General features: G+C 34.6%; 1 protein-coding gene across 2 annotated transcripts in view; it reads right to left on the bottom strand.

Moving 5' to 3' along the window:
- CFAP54 (cilia and flagella associated protein 54) overlaps positions 1-22581 on the bottom strand; it is a 389038-nt gene that overhangs the window by 47567 nt on the left and 318890 nt on the right. For both annotated transcript variants that reach the window (XM_024348012.3, XM_024348013.3), the window contains 2 exons: positions 16888-16994; positions 10812-10950 (listed from right to left, as the gene is read on the bottom strand). In XM_024348012.3, the coding sequence (XP_024203780.3) occupies positions 10812-10950; positions 16888-16994 (246 nt within the window). The remainder of the gene's footprint in view (positions 1-10811; positions 10951-16887; positions 16995-22581) is intronic.

Here is a 22581-nt window from a genome sequence, read left to right as displayed (position 1 = left end):
TATAATTATATATAATATAATACATTAATATGTATTATATAGAATTATATATGATATAATACATTAATATGTATTATATAGAATTATATAGTATATAATATATTAATATGTATTATATATAATTATATATAATATATAATTGTATATTATATAATATATTAATATGTATTATATATAATTATATGTAATATATAATTATATGTTATATAATATATTACTATGTATTATATAAGAATTATATATTATGTAATATATTCTGTTATATATTAATTTATATATTATAATATGTAATATATTATATATTCTATATTTTTATATAATATATTTAATATATAATATATTTAATATATAACATATATCATGATATATTATTGTATAATATTTATATAATACATATGATCTATATTATATATTATATATTGTATATAAATTATATATATAATTAATATATTATATATTATATATACAAATTATATATAATCAATATATTAGATATTGTATATATTGTATATAATTCATATATTATATATTATATTATATATAATTCATATATTATATATTGTATATTATATATAATTCATATATTATATATTGTATATTATATATAATTCATATTATATATTATATATTACATATAATTCATATATTATATATTATATATAATTCATATATGATATATTATAGATAATTCATATATGATATATTATAGATAATTCATATAATATATATAATAGATAATTCATATATTATATAAAATAGATAATTCATATATTATATATAATAGATAATTCATATATTATATATAATATATAATTCTATATTATATATAATATAGAATTATCTATTATATATGATATATAATTCATATATCATATATAATATAGAATTATCTATTATATATGATATAGAATTCATATATCATATATTATATACGATATACAATTCATATATTACATATTATATACGATATACAATTCATATATTACATATTATATACGATATACAATTCATATATTATATATTATATACAATATACAATTCATATATTATATATTATATATGATATATAATTCATATATTATATATTATATATGATATATAATTCATATATTATATATTATATATGATATATAATTCATATATTATATATTATATGATATATAATTCATATATTATATATTATATGATATATAATTCATATATTATATATTATATGATATATAATTCATATATTATATATTATCTGATATATAATTCATATATTATGTTATATATAATATATAATTCATATATTATGTTATATATAATATATGAATTATATATAATATATAATTCATATATTATATATAATATATAATTCATATATGATATATAATATATAATTCATATATGATATATAATTAATATATAATATATAATATATATAATTAATATATTATATATTACATATAATACATAATTTATATATTACATATAATATATGATTTATATACATAATTAATATATCATATATTGTATATAATAGATAATTTATAGATATAATTAATATCATATATTATATATTATATATAAATCATATATATAATTAATATAATATATAATATATTCTATATTTAATATATAATATATTCTATATTAAATATATAATATATTCTATATTTAATATATAATATATTCTATATTAAATATATAATTTAGTCTATATTAAATATATAATTTATTCTATATAAATATATAATATATTCTATATAAAATATATAATATATTATATATAAATATTTTCTATATAAAATATATAATATATTATATATAAATATATAATATATAAAATATATAATATATTATATAATACATAATATATTATATACAAAATATATAATATATTATATATTATATAATATATATATAATATATATATTATATGTTATATAATATATAATATATGTATTATATATTATATAATATATAATATAATATATTATATAATATATTATTTACATATTATATATTATATAATATATAGTAAATAACATATATGGTATATTATATATTATGTATTATATATATGTTATATATTGAATATATATAACAATATATTGAATATATATAACTATATATATTCAAGAACATATATAGAAGACTATGTATATTCAATATATATATTGTCTTCAATATATATATACATGTCTTGAATATATTTGTTAAATTGAATTGAATTATCTATGGTTTTAGAATCCTGAAATTTGGCCTTTTCCTTGTTTTTGCATTTGTTTAAACTTAGATATAATGGAGTTTTGGGGCTTTGGGTTCAGGTGTTGTTTGCTTTTTTATTTCAAGGTTTTAACCAGTATTGCTTAGTTATTTAAAAATTAATGTACTTTTATCATTTTAGTATTCTAAATGCTGGTAAATGCGTGTATATATAAATATATTTTTATATCATTAATGTATATATTAATATATTGTTATTCATTAATTTATATATTAATATATCATGTTATATATTAATTTATATATTAATATATTATGTTACATATTAATGTATATGAATATATTCTGTTATATAGTTATATATGAATATATATTAATATATTCTGTTACATATTAATTTATATATTATATATTATATTATATATTAATTTATATATTTATATATTATAATATGTAATATACAATAAATTATATAATATGTAATATATATCATGATTTATTATATAATGTGATATTTATATATTATGTAATATAATTAATATTGTATATAATATATAACATTATATATAATATATATTATATATAATATATATTATATATAATATATATTACATATACAATATACATAATAATATATAATATTAATATAATATATAATATATATCGTGATATATATTATATATAATATATTATAGCATGATATATATTATATATAATATATTATAGCATGATATATTATATATAATATATATTATAGCATGATATATATAATATATTATATTATACATGATATGTAAATAATATATAGTATATATATAATTATTATATATAAATATATAATATATATAATATAATTATATATATTATATATTCATATATAATATATAGTAAATAATCTATGTTATATAATATATAATTATATATGTTATATGATATGTTACATTATATATAATATATATCATATGTTTTATTATATATAATATATATGTTTTATTATATATTATATATGTTATATTATATATAATATATATGTTATATTATATATAATATATATGTTATATTTTATATTATATATGTTATATTATATATAATATATACCATGTTATATTATATATAATATATACCATGTTATATTATATATATTATATATATCATATGTTATATTATATATATTATATATATCATGTTTTATTATATAAAAAATATATCATATGTTATATTATATATAATATATATCATATGATATATGTAATATATATAATATGTTATGTTATATATAATATATATAATATCTAGGATCCTAGATGTGGGAGAGAATATATATATATATATATTATATATATATAATATCTAGGATCCTAGATGTGGGAGAGAATAATTCTTAGTAGTAGAAACATGGAAGACTTCCTGGAGGAAGGCTCATAAGAACTGAGCCTTGAAAAAAATAGTGCAACTTCAACTGGTAGAGATTGGGGACCAGGGCACTGTGGGGCGCGTAGGGTAGGGGGAGTCACACATAAGCAATGAACCGGTGACATTCAAGGAACACAAGGAATTTGCTGATATGGTGATATGATCCTCATTGCAGGTGTGTATAGGAACCATGGCAGTGAGAGTTCTCACCGGAGAGGTAAATTTTTAACAGGTCATGTAAAAGTAAGGAATTTGGATTTTATTGTATAGAGAATAGAGCAGGACTGGACTGAGGGAATAATGGTAGAGATTGCTTTGAAAAGATAATTTGACCACAGTTTAAAAGTGAACTGCACTGGAAAGAGAGAAATCAGCTAGGACACCACTCAAACAGTTTGGGTAGGAAGTGATCACAGCTAGAAGTGGGTCTAAAAATGATGGAGGACAGGCACTAGTCAGGGTACACCAGTGTCCTGTGCTGATCTTGCCAGGCCCCTGGTCCACTTTTCCAGATAGAGGGGAACACACATCCACTCCTATACACCCCTTATTTATCTGTATTTCCAATTGAGTGCTTAGGTAAGGTATGCTTTCTGTCTAAATAAAAGATTTCAACAACAGCATGATGGGTTATTGTAAGGATTTCATTAAGAGCCATGAAACAAAATGACACTGTCTATGTCATTAATCAATTCACATCACAGATGAAGAGAGCAATGCTACCTGAAAAACACCTTGCCCTGCTTCAGCTCAACATTTTTCAAACAGAAATTTTGCTTGAATGACATCCTTTTAATCTGGCATTACTTGAGGTAAACCGCATACACATGTTCTGAAATTGGCTGACTGGAGGTTGGGGCTGTGAGTTCCTTGTGTGACCTTGCTGCCACAGAGATGAAGAAGGGGAAGGCAGGGAGCTTGCCTGTCCCAGCCAGAAAGCGGTTGGATGCATGCATGCTGCAGCTAGCGAGGGGCTGAGAGGGCACAGAATGACCCTTGCTCAGTCTTTGCCACTTCTCCCTTAAAAAGAACATCTGCTATTTCTATGAGCAGTGGCTCTCTGAGTGACTTCAAGATATTAAAGCCAATTCTTAGATTTAGTTGAAATCATCGTTTTCCTTCATCTATAATATGGGTGGGGGGAAAAAACTTCCTAAGTTGCTTTCCAGCCTCCAAACTCTTGCTTCCCTCATCTCTCCTTCACATGCCACCATGATTATCTTGGCAAATCATAGGGTGGATCATGAGCTGCCCTTCCAGGTGAGGTGCTGCCCCTACCTTGTCCTAGCCCCCAAGATCCAGCCCTGCTTTCCCACAGCCCTCTCTTACAGAACAAAATCCTTTCACCATTTGTCCATTCAACATCAATCAAATTTCTCCTATAGGCTACGAAGGAGGAATAGGAGATGAACAAAAGACAGAGAGCCCATAAGGAGTTCATGGCCTAGTGAGGGCAATTGGAGAGACAGACTCCTACTGCACTTGGTGGTGAGATCAGAGCAGAGGAAGCACATAATTCCACCCAGCCTTCCTGAGCCATCTCCCACTACATTCACCCTGTACTTCTGCCACAGCAGATGTCTTATTGTTCCCTGAATATGAGATTCAGTTCCATGACTTCATATCTCATCTCTTGCTGTATCCGCAGTCTGGAATGAGTTTTCTCCACAGGTCTCCAACTAGAAGTTTCACAAACTATTAAGGAAGCACTAAGGTTCAGTTACTGGGCTAGATATTGGCGATATAATGATGAATAAGCCCTCTGAGCAAAGGAATTCACAGTCAAGAGAGAGGAAGAGACAAGTAATCAGCTAATTGCCTAACTAATACAGGATATTTGGGGATGCAAGGAAACATGGCCTTAATTTCAGTCTAGAAGGGCTAGAAAATGCTGTGTGAGCTATTTAAGCAAGCACAAAGTCTAGCTCAACTTTCTCTCTCAAAACACACACACACAGACAACACACACACACACACACACACACACACACACACACACGATCTATGTAAATGAGACTTTAAATACAATCAGTTAGAAGAGTTTGCATCAGTAACCCCACTGCCAAGAAGGAAGGATTCTACAACTCTACCTGTCTATACAGTGCAGAATGTAGATAATGGGGAAATAGGAAAACTGGAAGAAGTCACAGGTACTAAGTTGAACGACATAGTAAATTGCTGAGCCAGACTGGGAAGGAGAAAAGAAACAAAAATCTCTACATAGACTGAGTTGGAGGAAAAGGTGTAGGAGTTTGAGCCAAATGAGACAGATGTTAGAGAGCTGCTATGGATGCCAGAGAGCTATGAGAGCAAGACAGCTGGGGAAAAGAGGATTTACAAGAAACTTTTCTGTGTATTCTAAAGGATTCCCCCTGGGATGTTCCTATAAGAGACTGGAAAGATTTAGATTATTTTCAATGGTTTTGGACATCAGACTGACTGCCACACTTTCTTAAGACAGAGCTACTGGGTGGCTGGGCTCATTAGGAATGACATCTGGGTACCTATGGCCATACTCGTACATTGATTAAGCTCCTCTGTGACAGGGACCTGGTTATATTGATTTCTGTATATTCTCACCTCCTCAAGCCTGGAAATAGTTTGCACATAATAGTTCCTCAAAAAGAATTTGTGAATTGATGCTAATTTCCAATTGTATCTTGCTCTGTGTTCTCACAGTACTTTAATAGTTGGGATATACTCCCTTTATATTAATTTTAATTGTCTTACAATCAGGCATTTCATAAATGTTTGCTGAACTAACCTTAGGTGACTTGGCAAACATATTCTAAACTTTTCATATTAGTATGCTATCATTCCAAATAAGGTGTACGCATCTTAAAATCAGGGTGGTTTGCATCTTCCATATGCTTTAGAACACCTGACAGGCTCTGAACACTCCCGTTAACTGTGAATGACAGATTAAAATAACTCAGCCATTCACAGCCAGTGTTGTTCACTTTAGAAAAAAGGATACACAAGGTTTTCAAGCCAACAGTGATTGGAACACCTGTTCTGTAGCCCTCCCAATACATCTTAAATTAATATATGTGTTCTGAAGTTCTTGGCTTATTCTGGACCCTAGGGTTTTGGGGGGATATACATAAAAGGGAGTGAAGAAGAAAACAAGATTCACTACCTTCCCCCCATATCAGCCAAACACACATTTTCTGCACCCTTATATTCAATAACCCACCAACAATCTATACTGTTAATAGGAATAAATAGATTATGGAAGCTATGAAATCCTGTCCAATTCCAGACCAGAATTGATCTCTTTTAGAAGTGTCCTACTTAACTTCTAATTAGCTCCATGTGAAGGTTGTCATGACAACAAACTAGCAGATTTAGTCAATGGAATTTATTTGATACAACCCAGAATCAAGCTTTTTTTTTTTTTTTAAATAAAGTGCTCATTAGTATTGTGGAATAAAGAAAAATTTATATGTAATTTCATTTCTCAACTTTCAAATGCTGTGAGCTAATTCGCTTGCCAATTCACCTAAACGAATATTAGTGTTCCTTCTGTCTGGTGATATTCTTCCATATATAGAACTTACGGAGCCAGAAAACATCTAAAATGCCCCACGTTAAAGCTGAAGAAACACTTTCTAGGTTGGAGAATAAAACAAATTCAAAAACACAAAGAACATTAAGAGTGAAAAGAGTTTGTTCTACTTGAGGATTGATGCAGGCACACCCACCATTTCAGTTGGAACAGGAAAGCAAGCCATAAGCCTTTCTTAAGGCAAGGTAGGTCCTCCAGATTCCTCCCTCCACTTATCTTCAGACACCACCATACCCTCGACCTCATTTATTTCTTATTTGTTTATATTTATAGTCAACCTCTTGACTCAGATGCTGGGTTCATTTTGATGAATTTGATACCTACATCTGCCCACCAAGGATGTTTTAGTGACTCTCAGTCCACCCAAAGAGCCCATCTCTCCATCTCAGAGCAGGATTTGAATGAAAAGATCATTTTGGAGTTGAGAGGAAAATTAGCTCCAGGAAAAGCTAAGAGACGGACCTTCAGTAGTAAAACTGAGTGGCAGAGGGTACAATCTAGAATCCTTACTCTAACAGATGCTCATTCTCCTGCCTCAGACAATCTAAGCTGAAAATGGGTTCAGAGGAAAATAATCATTTTCCATATATGAACTATATAGTAGTGAATTTAGGGACAATTTCAGCAAAGAATATTCTAGACCATGGCTCAAAAACAGCAATATGGTAAATTTGATATGTGGCTTAAAAACTGTCATTGTAGGTATTCTACAAAAGAAGTATAAAAATAGAGAGCTGAATTATTTTTGGAAATAGACATGAAAGGGCAATCATGCACTTTATAAAATAAACCTATATCTACAGTTATAGCTATAAAACCTCCCAAGTTTGAGATAGTTTGAGTTATCTGATATATTGAGGGATTTATTATAAGCACTCAGTACATCATTAAGCATCATAATTCATGTTGCAACATTGGAGGACACTGAAAAGGATGTTCAACCAAAATTCTAAGACATCTGCCCCATGATATACCTAGGCATAGAGCACAGAAGTCATAAATGCTGAAAAGTGGCATTTTGTAAAGGCTAACTGTACTTGCACAGTAGATTCTCTTACGGTTAGGCTTGCTGCTTTTACAATAATGAAAAATGCATTCATTCACTCTACTGATGAATTCAAACTAAAAATGCCAACAAGTACCTTCTAAACATCAGGTAAGTTGCTGACTTTTACACTTTCACATAATGAAAGTGTATAGATGAGGTAAACAAGAAAACAAAGCCAAACCAATAATATTCTTTCAGAACTAAAAATATTTTGTTACTGACACCCAATTAAATATTCTTGCAGAAAATGATTTAAGTCAAAAAGATATACTAGACCAAAAATAAAGAGAAGATCCTAAAAGCAGGAGAGATGGGTAGAATTAAGTGCTTCCTCTGCTCTGATATCAGCAGAGTGAGGGAAGAGTCTGTGTCTCCCATTGCTCTTACGAGACCATAAGCTCCTAAGGGCTCTCTCTGTGTCTTGCTCATCCCCGATTCCCATGCCATGGCAAGTAGGAGGCATGCAAAAGATGTTGAATGAAGAAATGATGAATAAATTTTGTTTTGTAGGCAAGAGTTCTGGAAAAGTGAGGCTGGGACCCAAGTAGCTGGGAACTCAACCCAAAAAGTGTCACAAGGAGGGCCCAGAAGCAGAGCTATGCAGCAGGCATTAGAGCATTCAGTCTTCAACTGCAACAGGAGGGTGGGAGGCTCCAGAGGAAAATGCGTTTGAGACATTATTTGATAAACATGAATACTTCAGTAAAAAATCTATGGATGAACATATGAAAGTTCTGATGTAATGACTGAGAAAATATAAAGTATAAAAGACAAGTCAAGAAAAATCCAAACACAAAAGAAAGGAAAATAACTACAGTATACTACTTGACTCAGCTGTGAACATCATTTACAGGGTCATAACACTGAATATTGATTTAATTAAATTTTGTGAGGTAACAATACATAGAAAAGAAGGGAAAAGAAGAAGTTGGGGAGAAGTATAAGTGAGCTAAATCCATATATATCAGACAGGGAATCAATACATATTGTCTAAAATTGATACCTCCAGAAAAAACAATAATTTCTGGCTTTCAGCATGATTCATCATTTTGTCTGGCTTTCTGTCTTCCAAACTGGTGGCACAATTGTTGGTACAGCATATAAATTATTTGGCTAATGAACAAACTGTTAGTGGAAGTGATATGATGGAAGTTTTATGAGCCAGTATGTAATGTACCCCTTCTTTCCCTCCTGCCACAGTGACTGGTGATGTTCCATGATGAATGTGCCAACCACCTGGATGCTGGCATGAGGAGACATGAAGCAGGTCCCCAGCTGACTCACTCAGATTTGGAGGCTTTTCATTACCCCATCTTTCATGACTGATACTGAATATTATTTGTAGGTGTGAAAGCAAATAACAAACGTAGCAGCTAAAAGTGGAAAGTTGTTGCCTCTGCAGAGCGGAATTGTGGAGTGAGCAGAGGTTGGGCAGCAGATTGCCTTTTTTCGTTTTAAGCCATTTACATCTATCTTTTAAACAGCTACAATAAGTACAGAATACATGTCTCAAGAAATTAAGGTACAAATGGTAATTTAAAGAACAGGTAATTAGGGGAGAACATATATTCCCCACCCTTCTCATTTCCATAAAGGGTAAGGAATTTCCATCTCTCTCCCAAAGAAGGCAAGACACTTCCAGCTTCTTTTGGATTTACCCACAAAAGAGTAGAGTGACTTATCTCATCAGTGAGTTTGGGAAAAGCAACAGAGCATGCTAGGCTCAGCCCCTTCTGGGCTATCTTTGTTTATACTTTTTGGAGGCACCCTGCCTGCAGAACTATAATTCTCTGCTCTCCATGCAGTAAGCTTGAGTGGGGCAGAAGGGAAATGGGGAAACCCTGTGGTTACACAGGTGTGCCAGATGACTGCATGACTAGGTGGGCAAGTCTGGCTAATTCAGGGGTAAAATATTAGTATGCTCATTTGGCCACACATCTAAAGCCAAGTTCACTAATCAGCTTTATCAGGAATGATGCTGACATTTTGTTCTCCATATAACTGTCTCCTGTGCCCCAGGAGAACTCAGAACTCAGGAGGGGACAGAAAACCCCCATCTCCTCCAAAATATAAACATCGGTCATCTGAAAAACAACTCAGTTGTGTGATCAGACTTAATAGCATACTATACGGATAACAGCCTTTTTTGTTAGAAAAAATATATGTAATATAAAAAGTCTGAAAAATATGCTTATCTATATTTCTAGTTTTTCTTCACATATTATTTGGGAAATAAAAGTGTTTAAATAATAGACTTAGAGTGAAAAAAGATAAAAGTAATATTGCAAAGTCACAAAGCATTATTTCTTAGGATTCACAGCTATAGCTGAACGATTTATCTGGATTCGTTTGTGTTCATTCACCATCAAATTCTTGTAATTCGTATGCTTAGAAGACCTTCAGACCTTCAGAAGACACACTACATATGTGTCAAAAAGTTGAGTCTGTCTCGTACTCTGAATAAACTAGAGGCAGAAGAATTACAGAGTTTAAGTCCAGTTACGTAGTTCTGCTTTGAGGATATAAAAGATGATCTATAGCAATGTCATTTTCCATTATTTAACAACTTACTTCCATTTCATTATCAACTGATTCCTCTTCCACTTCTACTTCATATATGTTTTCATTTGAGGTAATTTCAGGAGCTGCTGGCAATGATAGTTCGGCTATTTGAGCAAGATTAGATAATTTCTCATGAATTGCAATAACCCTGAAAATAACAAATATATTATGTATTTTATTTGAAGAGTTAAGAAAGGTATTTATGGCCGGGCGTGGTGGCTCACGCCTGTAATCCCAGCACTTTGGGAGGCCGAGGCAGGCGGATCACGAGGTCAGGAGATTGAGACCATCCTGGCTAACATGGTGAAACCCGGTCTCTACTAAAAATACAAAAAATTAGCCAGGTGTGGTGGCAGGCGCCTGTAGTGCCAGCTACTCAGGAGGCTGAGGCAGGAGAATGGCGTGAACCTGGGAGGCAGAGCTTGCAGTGAGCGGAGATTGCGCCACTGCACTCCAGCCTGGGCGACAGAGCGAGACAGAAAAAAAAAAAAAAGAAAGAAAGGTATTTATTTGCAGAATCAATAACTTGTATAAAGTAAGCCCTCAGTTATTTAACGATTAGATTTCTGATATGGCCAAGCATCATTCATTCAGTAATTCCCTTTATTCAAGAAACATGAGCAAAGAGACACAGTCTTAACTTTCATTATGTTTATGGTCTTGTCATACATGCAAATAAAAATATAATTAGAAATTGCAAAAGCACAATAAAAAAGGCACACATCTAAAATATTGCTGAAGATGAAAATAAAGAAAATAATTATCTATGTGGTGAAACAAAATCTAGGCAATAACAAAAGATTTAATCCTATGGAAGTCTTAATGCCATGCTCTGACTATCCAGCTGACCTGCAGGTAAGAATTATGACAAGTTAGCAATGACTCTAAAAGGTCAGTCAAGGGACCCATAACAATTCAGTGTATTGCATGTGTGTCGGGAATGGGAGTGAAGAGGGTGGAGGAAGGGAGGTAGGGAGAAGAATCAAGAAAAATGGAAAAGTAAAAGCCAAAGGAGGGCACTAGCAATGATGCTGAAGACAGGGTTCACACACCAGTTAACAGTGATGCCCTGAAGGCAGAGTGGACCAGGGGAGTGGAGGCAGAAGGTGAAAAGGCTTACAGTTGAAGAAGGCAAACAGCCACCTGCATGGCCCCAGTGACTCCACATTACAGGCACAACACACATGTGCATACATGTGTTTACATATGTGTATGCACATGCATGTCTCCATTCAAGGAAGGAAGAAAATTTTTATGCAAAAGAAGCAAATGATCCCAAAAACAAACTGACATCAGGAACATAGGCAAAAATGTCAATTTTCCAATTTTTCACAGCATCCTCATCTGCACCACTGTGCAACACTTGATTGTCCTAACGATAGCTCTCAGCAATAAAAAGTTAAAAATGTAATTACATATAAGAGGATTTGAATTTATATAGTATGGCTTAGAAACTTTTCTGTTAAAAAGGCAACAGTTAAATGCAAAGATTTGTTGTTAAAGTTTACTTGAAAAACTTACCCATTAAAAAATGGGTCATCCTATACACCAATAATAGACAAACAGAGAGCCAAATCATGAGTGAACTCCCATTCACAATTGCTTCAAAGAGAATAAAATGCCTAGGAACACAACTTTCAAGGGATGTGAAGGACCTCTTCAAGGAGAACTACAAACCACTGCTCAAGGAAATAAGAGAGGACACAAACAAATGGAAAAACATTCCATGATCATGGATAGGAAGAATCAATATCGTGAAAATGGCCATACTGCCTAAAGTAATTCATAGATTCAATGCTATTCCCATCAAGCTACCATTGACTTTCTTCACAGAATTAGAAAAAAACTACTTTAAATTTCATATGGAACCAAAAAAGAGCCTGTACAGCCAAGACGGTACAAAGCAAAAAGAACAAAGCTGGAGGCATCACGCTACCTGACTTCAAACTGTACTACAAGGCTACAGTAACCCAAACAGCATGGTACTGGTACCAAAACAGATACATAGACCAATGGAACAGAACAGAGAACCCAGAAATAACACCACACATCTACAACCATTTGATCTTCAACAAACCTGACAAAAACAATCAATGGGGAAAGGATTCCCTGTTTAAATAAATGGTATTGGGAAAACTGGCTAGCTATATGCAGAAAACTGAAACTGGACCCCTTCCTTACACCTTATACAAAAATTAACTCAAGATGGATTAAAGACTTAAATGTAAAACCGAAAACCATAAAAACCCCAAAAGAAAACCTAGGCAATACCATTCAGGACACAGGCATGGGCAAAGACTTCATGACTAAAATACCAAAAGCAATTGCAACAAAAGCCAAAATTGATAAATGGAATCTAATTAAACTAAAGAGTTTCTGCACAGCAAAAGAAACTACAGGCAACCTACAGAGTGAACAGGCAACCTACAGAACGGGAGAAAATTTTTGTAATCTATCCATCCGACAAAGGTCTAATATCCAGAATCTACAAAGAACTTAAACAAATTTACAAGAAAAAAACAAACAACCCCATCAAAGAGTGGGCAAAGGATATAAAAGACACTTCTCAAAAAAAAGACATTTAGGCAGCCAACAAACATATGAAAAAAAGCCCATCATCACTGGTCATTAGAGAAATGCAAATCAAAACCACAGTGAGATACCATCTCACACCAATTAGAATGGCAATCATTAAATAGTCAAGAAACAACAGACACTGGAGAGGATGTGGAAAAACAGGAACACTTTTATACTGTTGGTGGGAGTGTAAATTAGTTCAACCATTATGGAAGACAGTGTGGCAATTCCTCAAGGATGTAGAACCAGAAATACCATTTGACCCAGCAATCCCATTACTGGGTATATACCCAAAGGATCATAACTCATTCTACTATAAAGAAATATGCACATGTATGTTTACTGCAGCACTATTTACAATAGCAAAGACTTGGAATCAACCCAAATGTCCATCAATGATAGACTGGATAAAGAAAAAATGGCACATATACACCATGGAATACTAGCAGCCATAAAAAAAGAGTGAGTTCATGTCCTCTGCAAGGACATGCATGAAACTGGAAACCATCATCCTCAGCAAACTAACACAGGAACAGAAAACCAAACCCTGCATGTTCTCACTTATAAGTGGGAGCTGAACAATGAGAACACATGGACACAGGGAGGGGAACATCACACACTAGTAGGGCCTGTTGGTGGGTTGGGGACAACGGGAAGGAGAGCATTAGGACAAATACCTAATGCATGTGGGGCTTAAAACCTAGATGACAGGTTGATAGGTGCAGCAAACTGCCATGGTACGTGTATACCTATGTAACAAACCTGCACGTTCTGTACATGTATCCCAGAACTTAAAGTAAAACTTAAAAAAAAAATAGGTCATTTCCAATAATGCTGGAAAAGGTGCCTGATGCATTGGAGAGAAAAGAAGATGAGGAGGCGAAAGACTTGATGAGTCATGCTTGGTTCCTTCAAACTCTAGCCATGAAACCTTAGACTACTCACTTAATCTCTCTGACCCTGAGGTTCCTTCTACTTTAAGACTGGAATAAGAAAATCTACTTCATCCAATTCATAAGGCTTTTGTAAGGATGAAATGACATAAGTATGTATGTTCTTAACCACAAGTAACCACATGAAAGAAAGATAGTATTCTAAAATGCCATTCTTTTATTCTAATACCTAGAGAAAGAAGTCTTATTTGTCTTCCACAAATAGCATAGCTTTCCTTTATAATACTTGGGATTCTAGGAAGGATAAACCGTTCTTTGACATTTGGGTTCCAGATTGTACATGAGTGTCCAGAACTTCACTGCCTGTGCTGGCAGAGTAAATGGCCCCATCTAGCTCCACAAAGAGCAATCTGAGACCGGGCAAAGCAGGCTGAGTCCTCATGCAAAGAGCAACATCAGATGACTTGAATCTTGGTGTGAGGCCTGGACCCCATGACTGCACCTGCCTACATCTTGCTCCCTCCCTTTGTGCTCTGGCATGCATTTGCCCCTCACTTCCCTGTCCTCCCACGTACTTCTTCATTTCTGTCCTCCAGGTCAACGCCTGTTCCAGCTTTTTAAACCTTGGCACTACAAACAAGCATCTACCATCCCGTCTGGGCTCCCCACAGCTGCTGCTCTCATTTACTGACTCCTAGGCACTCTCTCCCAGGGTCTGCCGTGGCCTGGAGGGCAGGACCCAGTTGTAAGTAGAAACATGGATGACTGTAGGTTTAAAGGCAGAGACAGTAGGCAAGGAACTTGATTTTGGTCACAACAGCACAATTTAGATAGAACTACACAGAAGGCTTTATGTCTGTTCATTGAGAACACTATTGTTTCCTTTGTTGCTGTAAAAAAATGCAAAGGATTAAAATATACTTTTTCTTATGAGAACTTAACTAGGAGATGAGGAAGTGAATGACAGAAGGAGGATGTCCCAATTTGCAGGTTATCCAAGTTTCTTCTTCTCTGGCCTATTTTTTCTGACCTGTTTTACTCCTACTTTGCCTTCCAAAGGATGATCAGGACCAATTTCCCATGTACTAATCTTGAGCCTCATAAGAACATAAGGAATGCCACCCAGGATGAGAGAAATAGTTTATTTTCACAGTGCCACCAAAGGACAAGGAGATAAAAGATTGTTGGGCATGGTCCTCTGTGATGGCCTCAGTGGCTGGGGCTTGTCACTAATTTTAGTAGCCCTACTATTGATCAGAAGTACACCAAAATTCAAAACTTTTGGAATAAAAAAAAGCAGCTTATCAGTTTGATGACTTTCTACTTTATAGAAATTATAATCATTTTCATCATATGGGGCTGGAAAAAAATCTATATTTCTGGATTTACAAAGCAAGTGCAGAATTACCTGATTTTGTTGCTTAGCTATGCTGGTCTGTAGCCTGTACCTAAGTTTTTGACCATTTCCCTTGGAAAAGAAGAAAGGAAAAGGAAAAGAAGGAAGAAAATAAATTGACTGAATGAAAATATAGAGGAGAGGAGTGGAGGGAAGGAAGGGAAGAACAGGAGATAAGAGGAGAAAAGAAGAAAAGAGAGAAAAGAAGGAACAAATAAATTGACTGAACAATTGAAAATATGCCCAGCACTTGAAACAGCCTTTGTCTCTTTCATGGTGATGCCAAGAAGTCATTCAAAATGAAAATCATGGAACATAAACAAGACTCTCAAAGGAAGGACAGAGAAACACTAATTCTCTGTTTACCAAGCCATTGATGGAACAGGCGTTAGTGATGGAATAGGCGTTAGTGATGGAACAGGCGTTAGTGGTTAAGCTTTTCAAAGCATGTTCACACACTGTCTATCTTGGTCCTGACAATAACCCTGAAAGGCAGGCAGAGCAGTTATGATCATTTCCATCCTACAATGGAGGAAATGGCGGCTAAGGTCAGAAGGGCAATGAACAATGGAGTCAAAAATAAACTAAGTAATAAATGAAAAAACAACAACAGGGAAATTGGTAAAGTGAAACAGGAAGAGAGAAACGAGGCATGAGCAAAAAGTTAAGAGAGATGACCTGTTTGATGGAGAGGGAGGAAAACAACCTAGATGAAGCAGAGACTTCTGATTGGGCACAGAGGGAAAGGTGGGCCAAGGGAGGTAGTGGAGTTTGGGCTTAATTTTGAAACTCCATACAAAGCCACATTAAATTATTTTTTAACCACACTGAAACTACAGGCAAAATATAGTACAGACAACATCCTTGTGCTCTCTGTAATCTCTATGAAGCATGTATGAACTGTTCCTTCAGCAACCCTCAGTACCATTATTAGTATTATTCCCATTTTACTATAAGGAAACTGAAGTACAGAGGTTACATAAACTGCCCAAGGTTGTGAAGGTAATAAGGGGCACAACTGGTATTTGAATGAAGCAGGCAGGATTCAGAGTTCATGCTCTTAAGCACTGCAATATAATATTCCTCTAAACAAAAGGAAGATTCTTCTAGAAGTGCCTTTTAGCAGGTCTCCTATGCTACACCTTGCCAATTACTGAAAGAGTCTATTCTCATGAGAAATAACAACAAAGACAATTCGAGTTGTGGAATTTTTACTTGCCTATTCAGTGGAATCCATAAAGAGCCAACACATGTACTGTTATAAGTGGAATGTCTAACATCTGAAATCTTCAGAGGCTTCAAATTATATGCATACAACAATAAAACCTATAAGAAAAATAAAAGGGGTATAAAATGTGACATCAAAATTAGAGTTTAGCTCAAAAACTACAGCATTAGTTCACAAAATAATATCACTGTACTTTGAAAAGTATCTGTTTAGAAGAGAAAAACTGGGTTTTCAATTTACCTGAAAGAGAAATGATGTGAACCAGAATTGTACAAAGGTTGTAGGATGAAAATAAATACTATTTGGTAACAATATGATATTATTTTTGAAGAGTGATATTTTGTATTGCAATTAAGTTTATATTTCAGCTTTTGAAGGCCCTCTACAGTAAGTATTAAGCATACACCTGGTAAATAGCCAACTTTGTTCCTTGTTACTTCTCAACGTGTACTGTTCCCATAAGTGGGCATAGTCATTTCTATGAGTTCACTTATGCTGTTGCCTTCCTCTTCTCTCCATTTATCCAATCCACACACAGCTTTCTAGCCACCACAGCTAAGATGAAACGTCCCTTGATGATTCATGCTCTAGTAATTTCCCTGTTGTTTGGATTCTGACAATTCTTAGAGTCAGTTGCATATGTTATAGCACCTACTTAGTTATGGATTTGTAGCGTTTGAGAGTCACAGAAGCTTAGAGATAATCTGGTCTAATTCCTTCATTTCAGATATAAGAAAGCTATTGTCCAGAGCTGCCAATCAAAACCGAGTAATCAGGCATATTGAGGCTCAGAGAACAGAGCCCCAAAGTAACAAAGGGCGTTAGAAGGCCTTAGAAACTACCTCAGAACCAAGACCTTTTAACCCAGCACAGGTAGGGGCTCTCTCAGGAGGTTCCCGTATCTGCCTGAGAAAACTTCTTCCAAAAGACGTACAATAGTCTTGAAGCTCCCTTTCTAGGAATCTCATTAAATAACCAAGAAAGATTAAGCACCAGAGAGGAGAAAAGACTAAAAGTCATCACCATGCCCACACAGAGTTTTTGTCTATTCTTCTGAGGGCAGCTTGGAGAGATTGCCTGGGAGACTTTATCTGCATAATCGGACAACCTTTGTTTGCAGTGTTGTGCTACCCCTCTTCTTCCCATAACTTCCCACAAGCTATTTTCTGTTCTTGGTCCCATTCAAACAGATCATTCAAAAACTATGGTCTACCCTTTGGGTCCATTCAGTTCTGGTAAAAATCATTGATGACTCCTCAAAATTGCCCATATCCCCAACTTCCTCTCCCTGAAGAAAGAAACCTGAAGAAGGGTATATAAGCTTCTGAATCTCTCTGGGTAATTGGGTAATCATTCTTTTGTTATTTTCCTGTGCTTATACACATTACTAAATTTGTATGCTTTTTCTCCTGTTAAGCTATCTATTGTCAGTATTATTTTGGTAGACTTTATTAGACCCAAATCTTTAGAAGAGGAGGAAAAAACTCTCTTCACCCCTAAAAGCACATGCCTTTACCTCTGCTTCCTCACAAAGTAAACTAAGATAAGAGTAAAGGTATTTTTAAAAGGCGTAAGTACACAAGGACAGAAAGAACACAAGAGGAGATGAAGCAGACAAAAGATGTTAGCAACACTATGAAGGACAGAAAGCACCTGGAAGAATAAAGCTGACTCAGCAGAGAGGAAAGGCTGTGTCCTAAGTGTTTTCAGAGGGGTTGCCAACAACAAGCATGACTGAGAACACTGAGAAGCTCAGGAACTGGAGGCTCAGGTACCTTTAAAGGCAGGAGTAGGTGGTACTGCAAACAGGGAGTAACATTAGACAACCTCCCTTTCATCTGGGTGGGTACAACCTGGAGACTCCTCCTTTCCCTTGCCTCCTCTCTCCCGGCTGAACTTCTTCTATTTTGCTCTCTGCTCATGTTAAATCAGAGAGGATCTATGCTAAGGGATGTCAGGTACAGCGCTCAGGTGCTTTACTAAAAACATTGGAATTAAGTGAAAGTCTGTATTCTGAATGAGAGACATCCTGCTACCCCACAACAGCCCCTTCTCAGAATGTAGTAAATTAGGCAGGAGTCTAACAGAATTGTCTTTGGGGAAACTGATATGTCAAAGAGAAAAGACCTACAGGTACTGAAATTTCATCATCCTCCAGTGAAACTACTGGCTCCTTCTGCAGTTATCCTGTAATGAGGCCCACAAGTCAATATCTAACTAAATATGCTTTTTAGTGTTTCACTTCAAACATAAGTGGACAGTCAAGAGTCACTAGACAGGAAATGAAAGGCAAAAACTAAAACTAACAGAAGGGAAATTGCAGAATAAGATATAAGACAAAGATCAGGAGAAAACTCCAATGAAACCATAATTAATATCCTCAGATAGAAGAAAGACAATATTGTATCTGTGAAACAAGAACAGGATACTAACAAAATGGGACAATCAGAGAACAAGGAAGACCGCTTAAAAATGAAAATATGATCAAAACAACTAAATAATCAAGAAAAGATTCAAAATATAAAGTTGAATCCATCTCCCCAAAAGTGAAACCTAAATTTAAAAACGTAGATAATAGGGAAAAAAATGAGAAAAGTAAACACTTAATCCAATTGGTTCAATATCTGAATAATAGAAATTCCAAAAGGTACTAAGATAATCAGAGGGAGGAAATTATTAAATAAAAAAAGTCCATGAACTGAAGAATATTACTTTCCATTTTGAAAGGGCCACCCTAAATATCCAGCACAACAGATGAAAGACTCACACCAATGTGCACCATGGAATTTCAGTACATACAGGACAGAGGGAAGACTGAGAGCTAGCAGAGTCACAAATAAAGAACTAGGAATCAGAATGGGATCAGACTTCTCAACAGCAATGCAAGATTGCCAGAGACAGTGGAATAATGCCCCTCACATTTTCAGGGAAAATAACTGTCAGCCTAGAATTTTATGCCAAGAAAACAATGAATTAAGCATTAAAATAAAGATCTTTTGTTGGACATTCAAGGTCTTTTTACCTCCTGGGTAATCTCAGTTAGTTTGCTGCAACCCTGTTAGCGTATAAGGGGAATGTAGTCACGGTATTGGCCCTTGGACAAACCTGAATAAAATGTGTTAACCCATAATTAATGCAGTCCTGTTCTAGGGTCTGAAACACACCAGGGAGCAGCCTGTAACATCTGGTCTGCATTTTTTATAGAAAATGTGCATACTAATGATTGGTAGCTGGATCTATTATCTTCACTTCTATTATTAAGTCTGGGCTCACACGTGTTTTTGACTACATAAACAGAGATATAAAAGGCTCCTCCTCAGATAAGAGAGCAGCTTGAGACCACAATATGCCATATTTTGGTGGTTTATAATCCATAAATGAACTGTGTCCTATGTGACTGAGACTCTGAAAGCTGCCCCTGGATATCTTGAGTGTCTCAAATGATCACCTGTGCTTTCTTTAGCCTTCCATGCCTTATCCTTTCTTTGTGAAGTCTCGTGAGTACTCTGAAAAATTAGAACCTCGAATACACCCTTTTTCAGGAAGCTGGAAGATGTGTTCATCTGACACAAGAGAGTAACTCAAGACAGAAACAGGAGACCCAGGGAACCCAACTTAGAGAGAGGGGAAGGAATTTGCAATAGGGTGACGAATGGGACTCTTAAGATGATAGTTGAGCCATAAGAGCAATCAGTGCAGAGCATGTCTCTGAAGAAGAAAAACAATGGAACTGAAAGATATGCTGATGAGTTTGACCAAATGGAGAAGACTGTATAGTTCTTTGAAAGTTTGGGAAGAATTAGAGATTATTCCCAAACTTTCAAAAAGGCAAAAGACTGACTCTAAGTTAAAGATAAGGCAACTTTTTTCTTCAGGAAAGAAGAAGGCAGAAATAAAGGAAGCAGTAACCTATTTGGCTTAGCCATGAATGATACTTACATAGTCATAATGCAAACACAGACTATGGGCAAGTCAACATTCATGCCTCTGGCTTCTTCATTTGTGAAATGGAGATGTGTAATCCCTATTCCATGAATCGGTGGTGTGAGGACTCAATGAGTCCATGTGAAGTGCTTAGAGCAATAATAATTCTCTAAGGCATTATTTTAGCTCATGATCACTCCTGGCTCCTTACCCTTCTTTGGTGCTTCATTCTTCATATTCTCTTAGACCTACTGCTAATCCCAAGATGACTTCCCATTCGATCTCCCAGCCAGTACTTGCCTAATCCACTAATACTTAGTTCTATTCCCAGCTTGTCTTCAGTCTTCAAGGGGCCAGTTTCACCCTATATCACCTTCATACTTCAGGGTGGATTCAGGAGGAGAAATACACTCATGATGGAACTTTCAATGCTCCCTTACTCACTTCTGCAAAGACTAGTTTTTCAATGGCAAAGAAGTGATATGGTTTTGAAAAACACTGAGGACTATTGAATTTAAAATGTGTCTTATGTTTAGAATCCCTTATAGCCCAGGAATAAGTGAAAGACGAGCTCTCTTGTACTAGGTGGATTGATTGCCTGACTTCCTCATCTTTGTATCTTAATCACCTAAGAAAATACCTGGCATATGGTATGTACTCAATAAATGTTTTATTAATTAGTAAGCAGCTAAATTATATGTGTTTGTAAAGAAATCAATAGTAGGGATGAGAAAAGTTTGGTTCTCATTCCTGTTTATGTCACTAATGAGTTGCAGCATTGGTCAAGTCACTTTACCCACATGGGACCTTACTTCCTCATCTGTAATATGTGAGTATTGAATAGATGTTCTCTTAGTTTCTTTTCAGTTCTGAACTTTGCCTTGGGTGGTACCAAGAGAAGTCAGAGAAGGTTTCCAATGGAACCTAGTATATGATGCAGCAATGGAGAATCATCATTAGAACTGTAAGCTGCATTAGTAGCAATGGCACAGACCAGTGCTTCTCAAACTTGAATGTGCATAATACTTGGGAGATACTATTAAAATGCATATTCTGACTCAGTGGGTCTGAATTGAGAGTCTACATTTCTAATGAACTTCCAGGGGATGCTAGTGCTGCTGGTTCTCAGCCACACTTTGAGTCGCAACAGCCATTTCAAATGTCAGTCCCTATCTCCCTTAAACAGATTTTGCCTTCCCAAGCTCCCTGAAGCTGGATGTTATTTTGGGCCCCATCTGAAGGATCAGGCTCTAGCTAATTGCGTGGTCAACCAGGCCCAAAATCCAGAGCACCTCAAAGGGAATCCCTGGGCCTCTGCACGGTCCCTGAGTTACAGCACTCCCAACATCTAAGTTGATCACTGGGCTTCTGCTTTTATTATGACTTGGTAGTTTTCCCAGGAACCCTAAGTCTTCCTTCAGTATCCTGCTAGGACTGAGCTTGTCTTAAAATGCACAGCTTGTTTGTTTGGGAACCTGAAACAGAGTACAGCTTTTATTAGGGGTATAAAGTCTTCCAGAAAATAGTACTAGGTCCACATCTCTTATTTGTAGACTGGCCGGATTCCTGCACTAAATAAACATACCTCCAAATACCGTTTCAGTTCCATTCAAGTTTGTGTTTTCACTTGATGGTGTCTTGCTCTTCAATGCTCTGCTTGCTCAGACTTCCTGCACTTGATCATCCTTATCCATCTGAGTCTTCTATGGCCTTTGAATACTTTGCCTTGGACTGTCCAACTGCACTCAATAAAACAGCCTT

This window comes from Pan troglodytes, chromosome 10, assembly GCF_028858775.2.
Source record: "Pan troglodytes isolate AG18354 chromosome 10, NHGRI_mPanTro3-v2.0_pri, whole genome shotgun sequence".
NCBI lineage: Eukaryota > Metazoa > Chordata > Mammalia > Primates > Hominidae > Pan > Pan troglodytes.
This window is presented reverse-complemented; position numbering and strand designations above follow the sequence as displayed.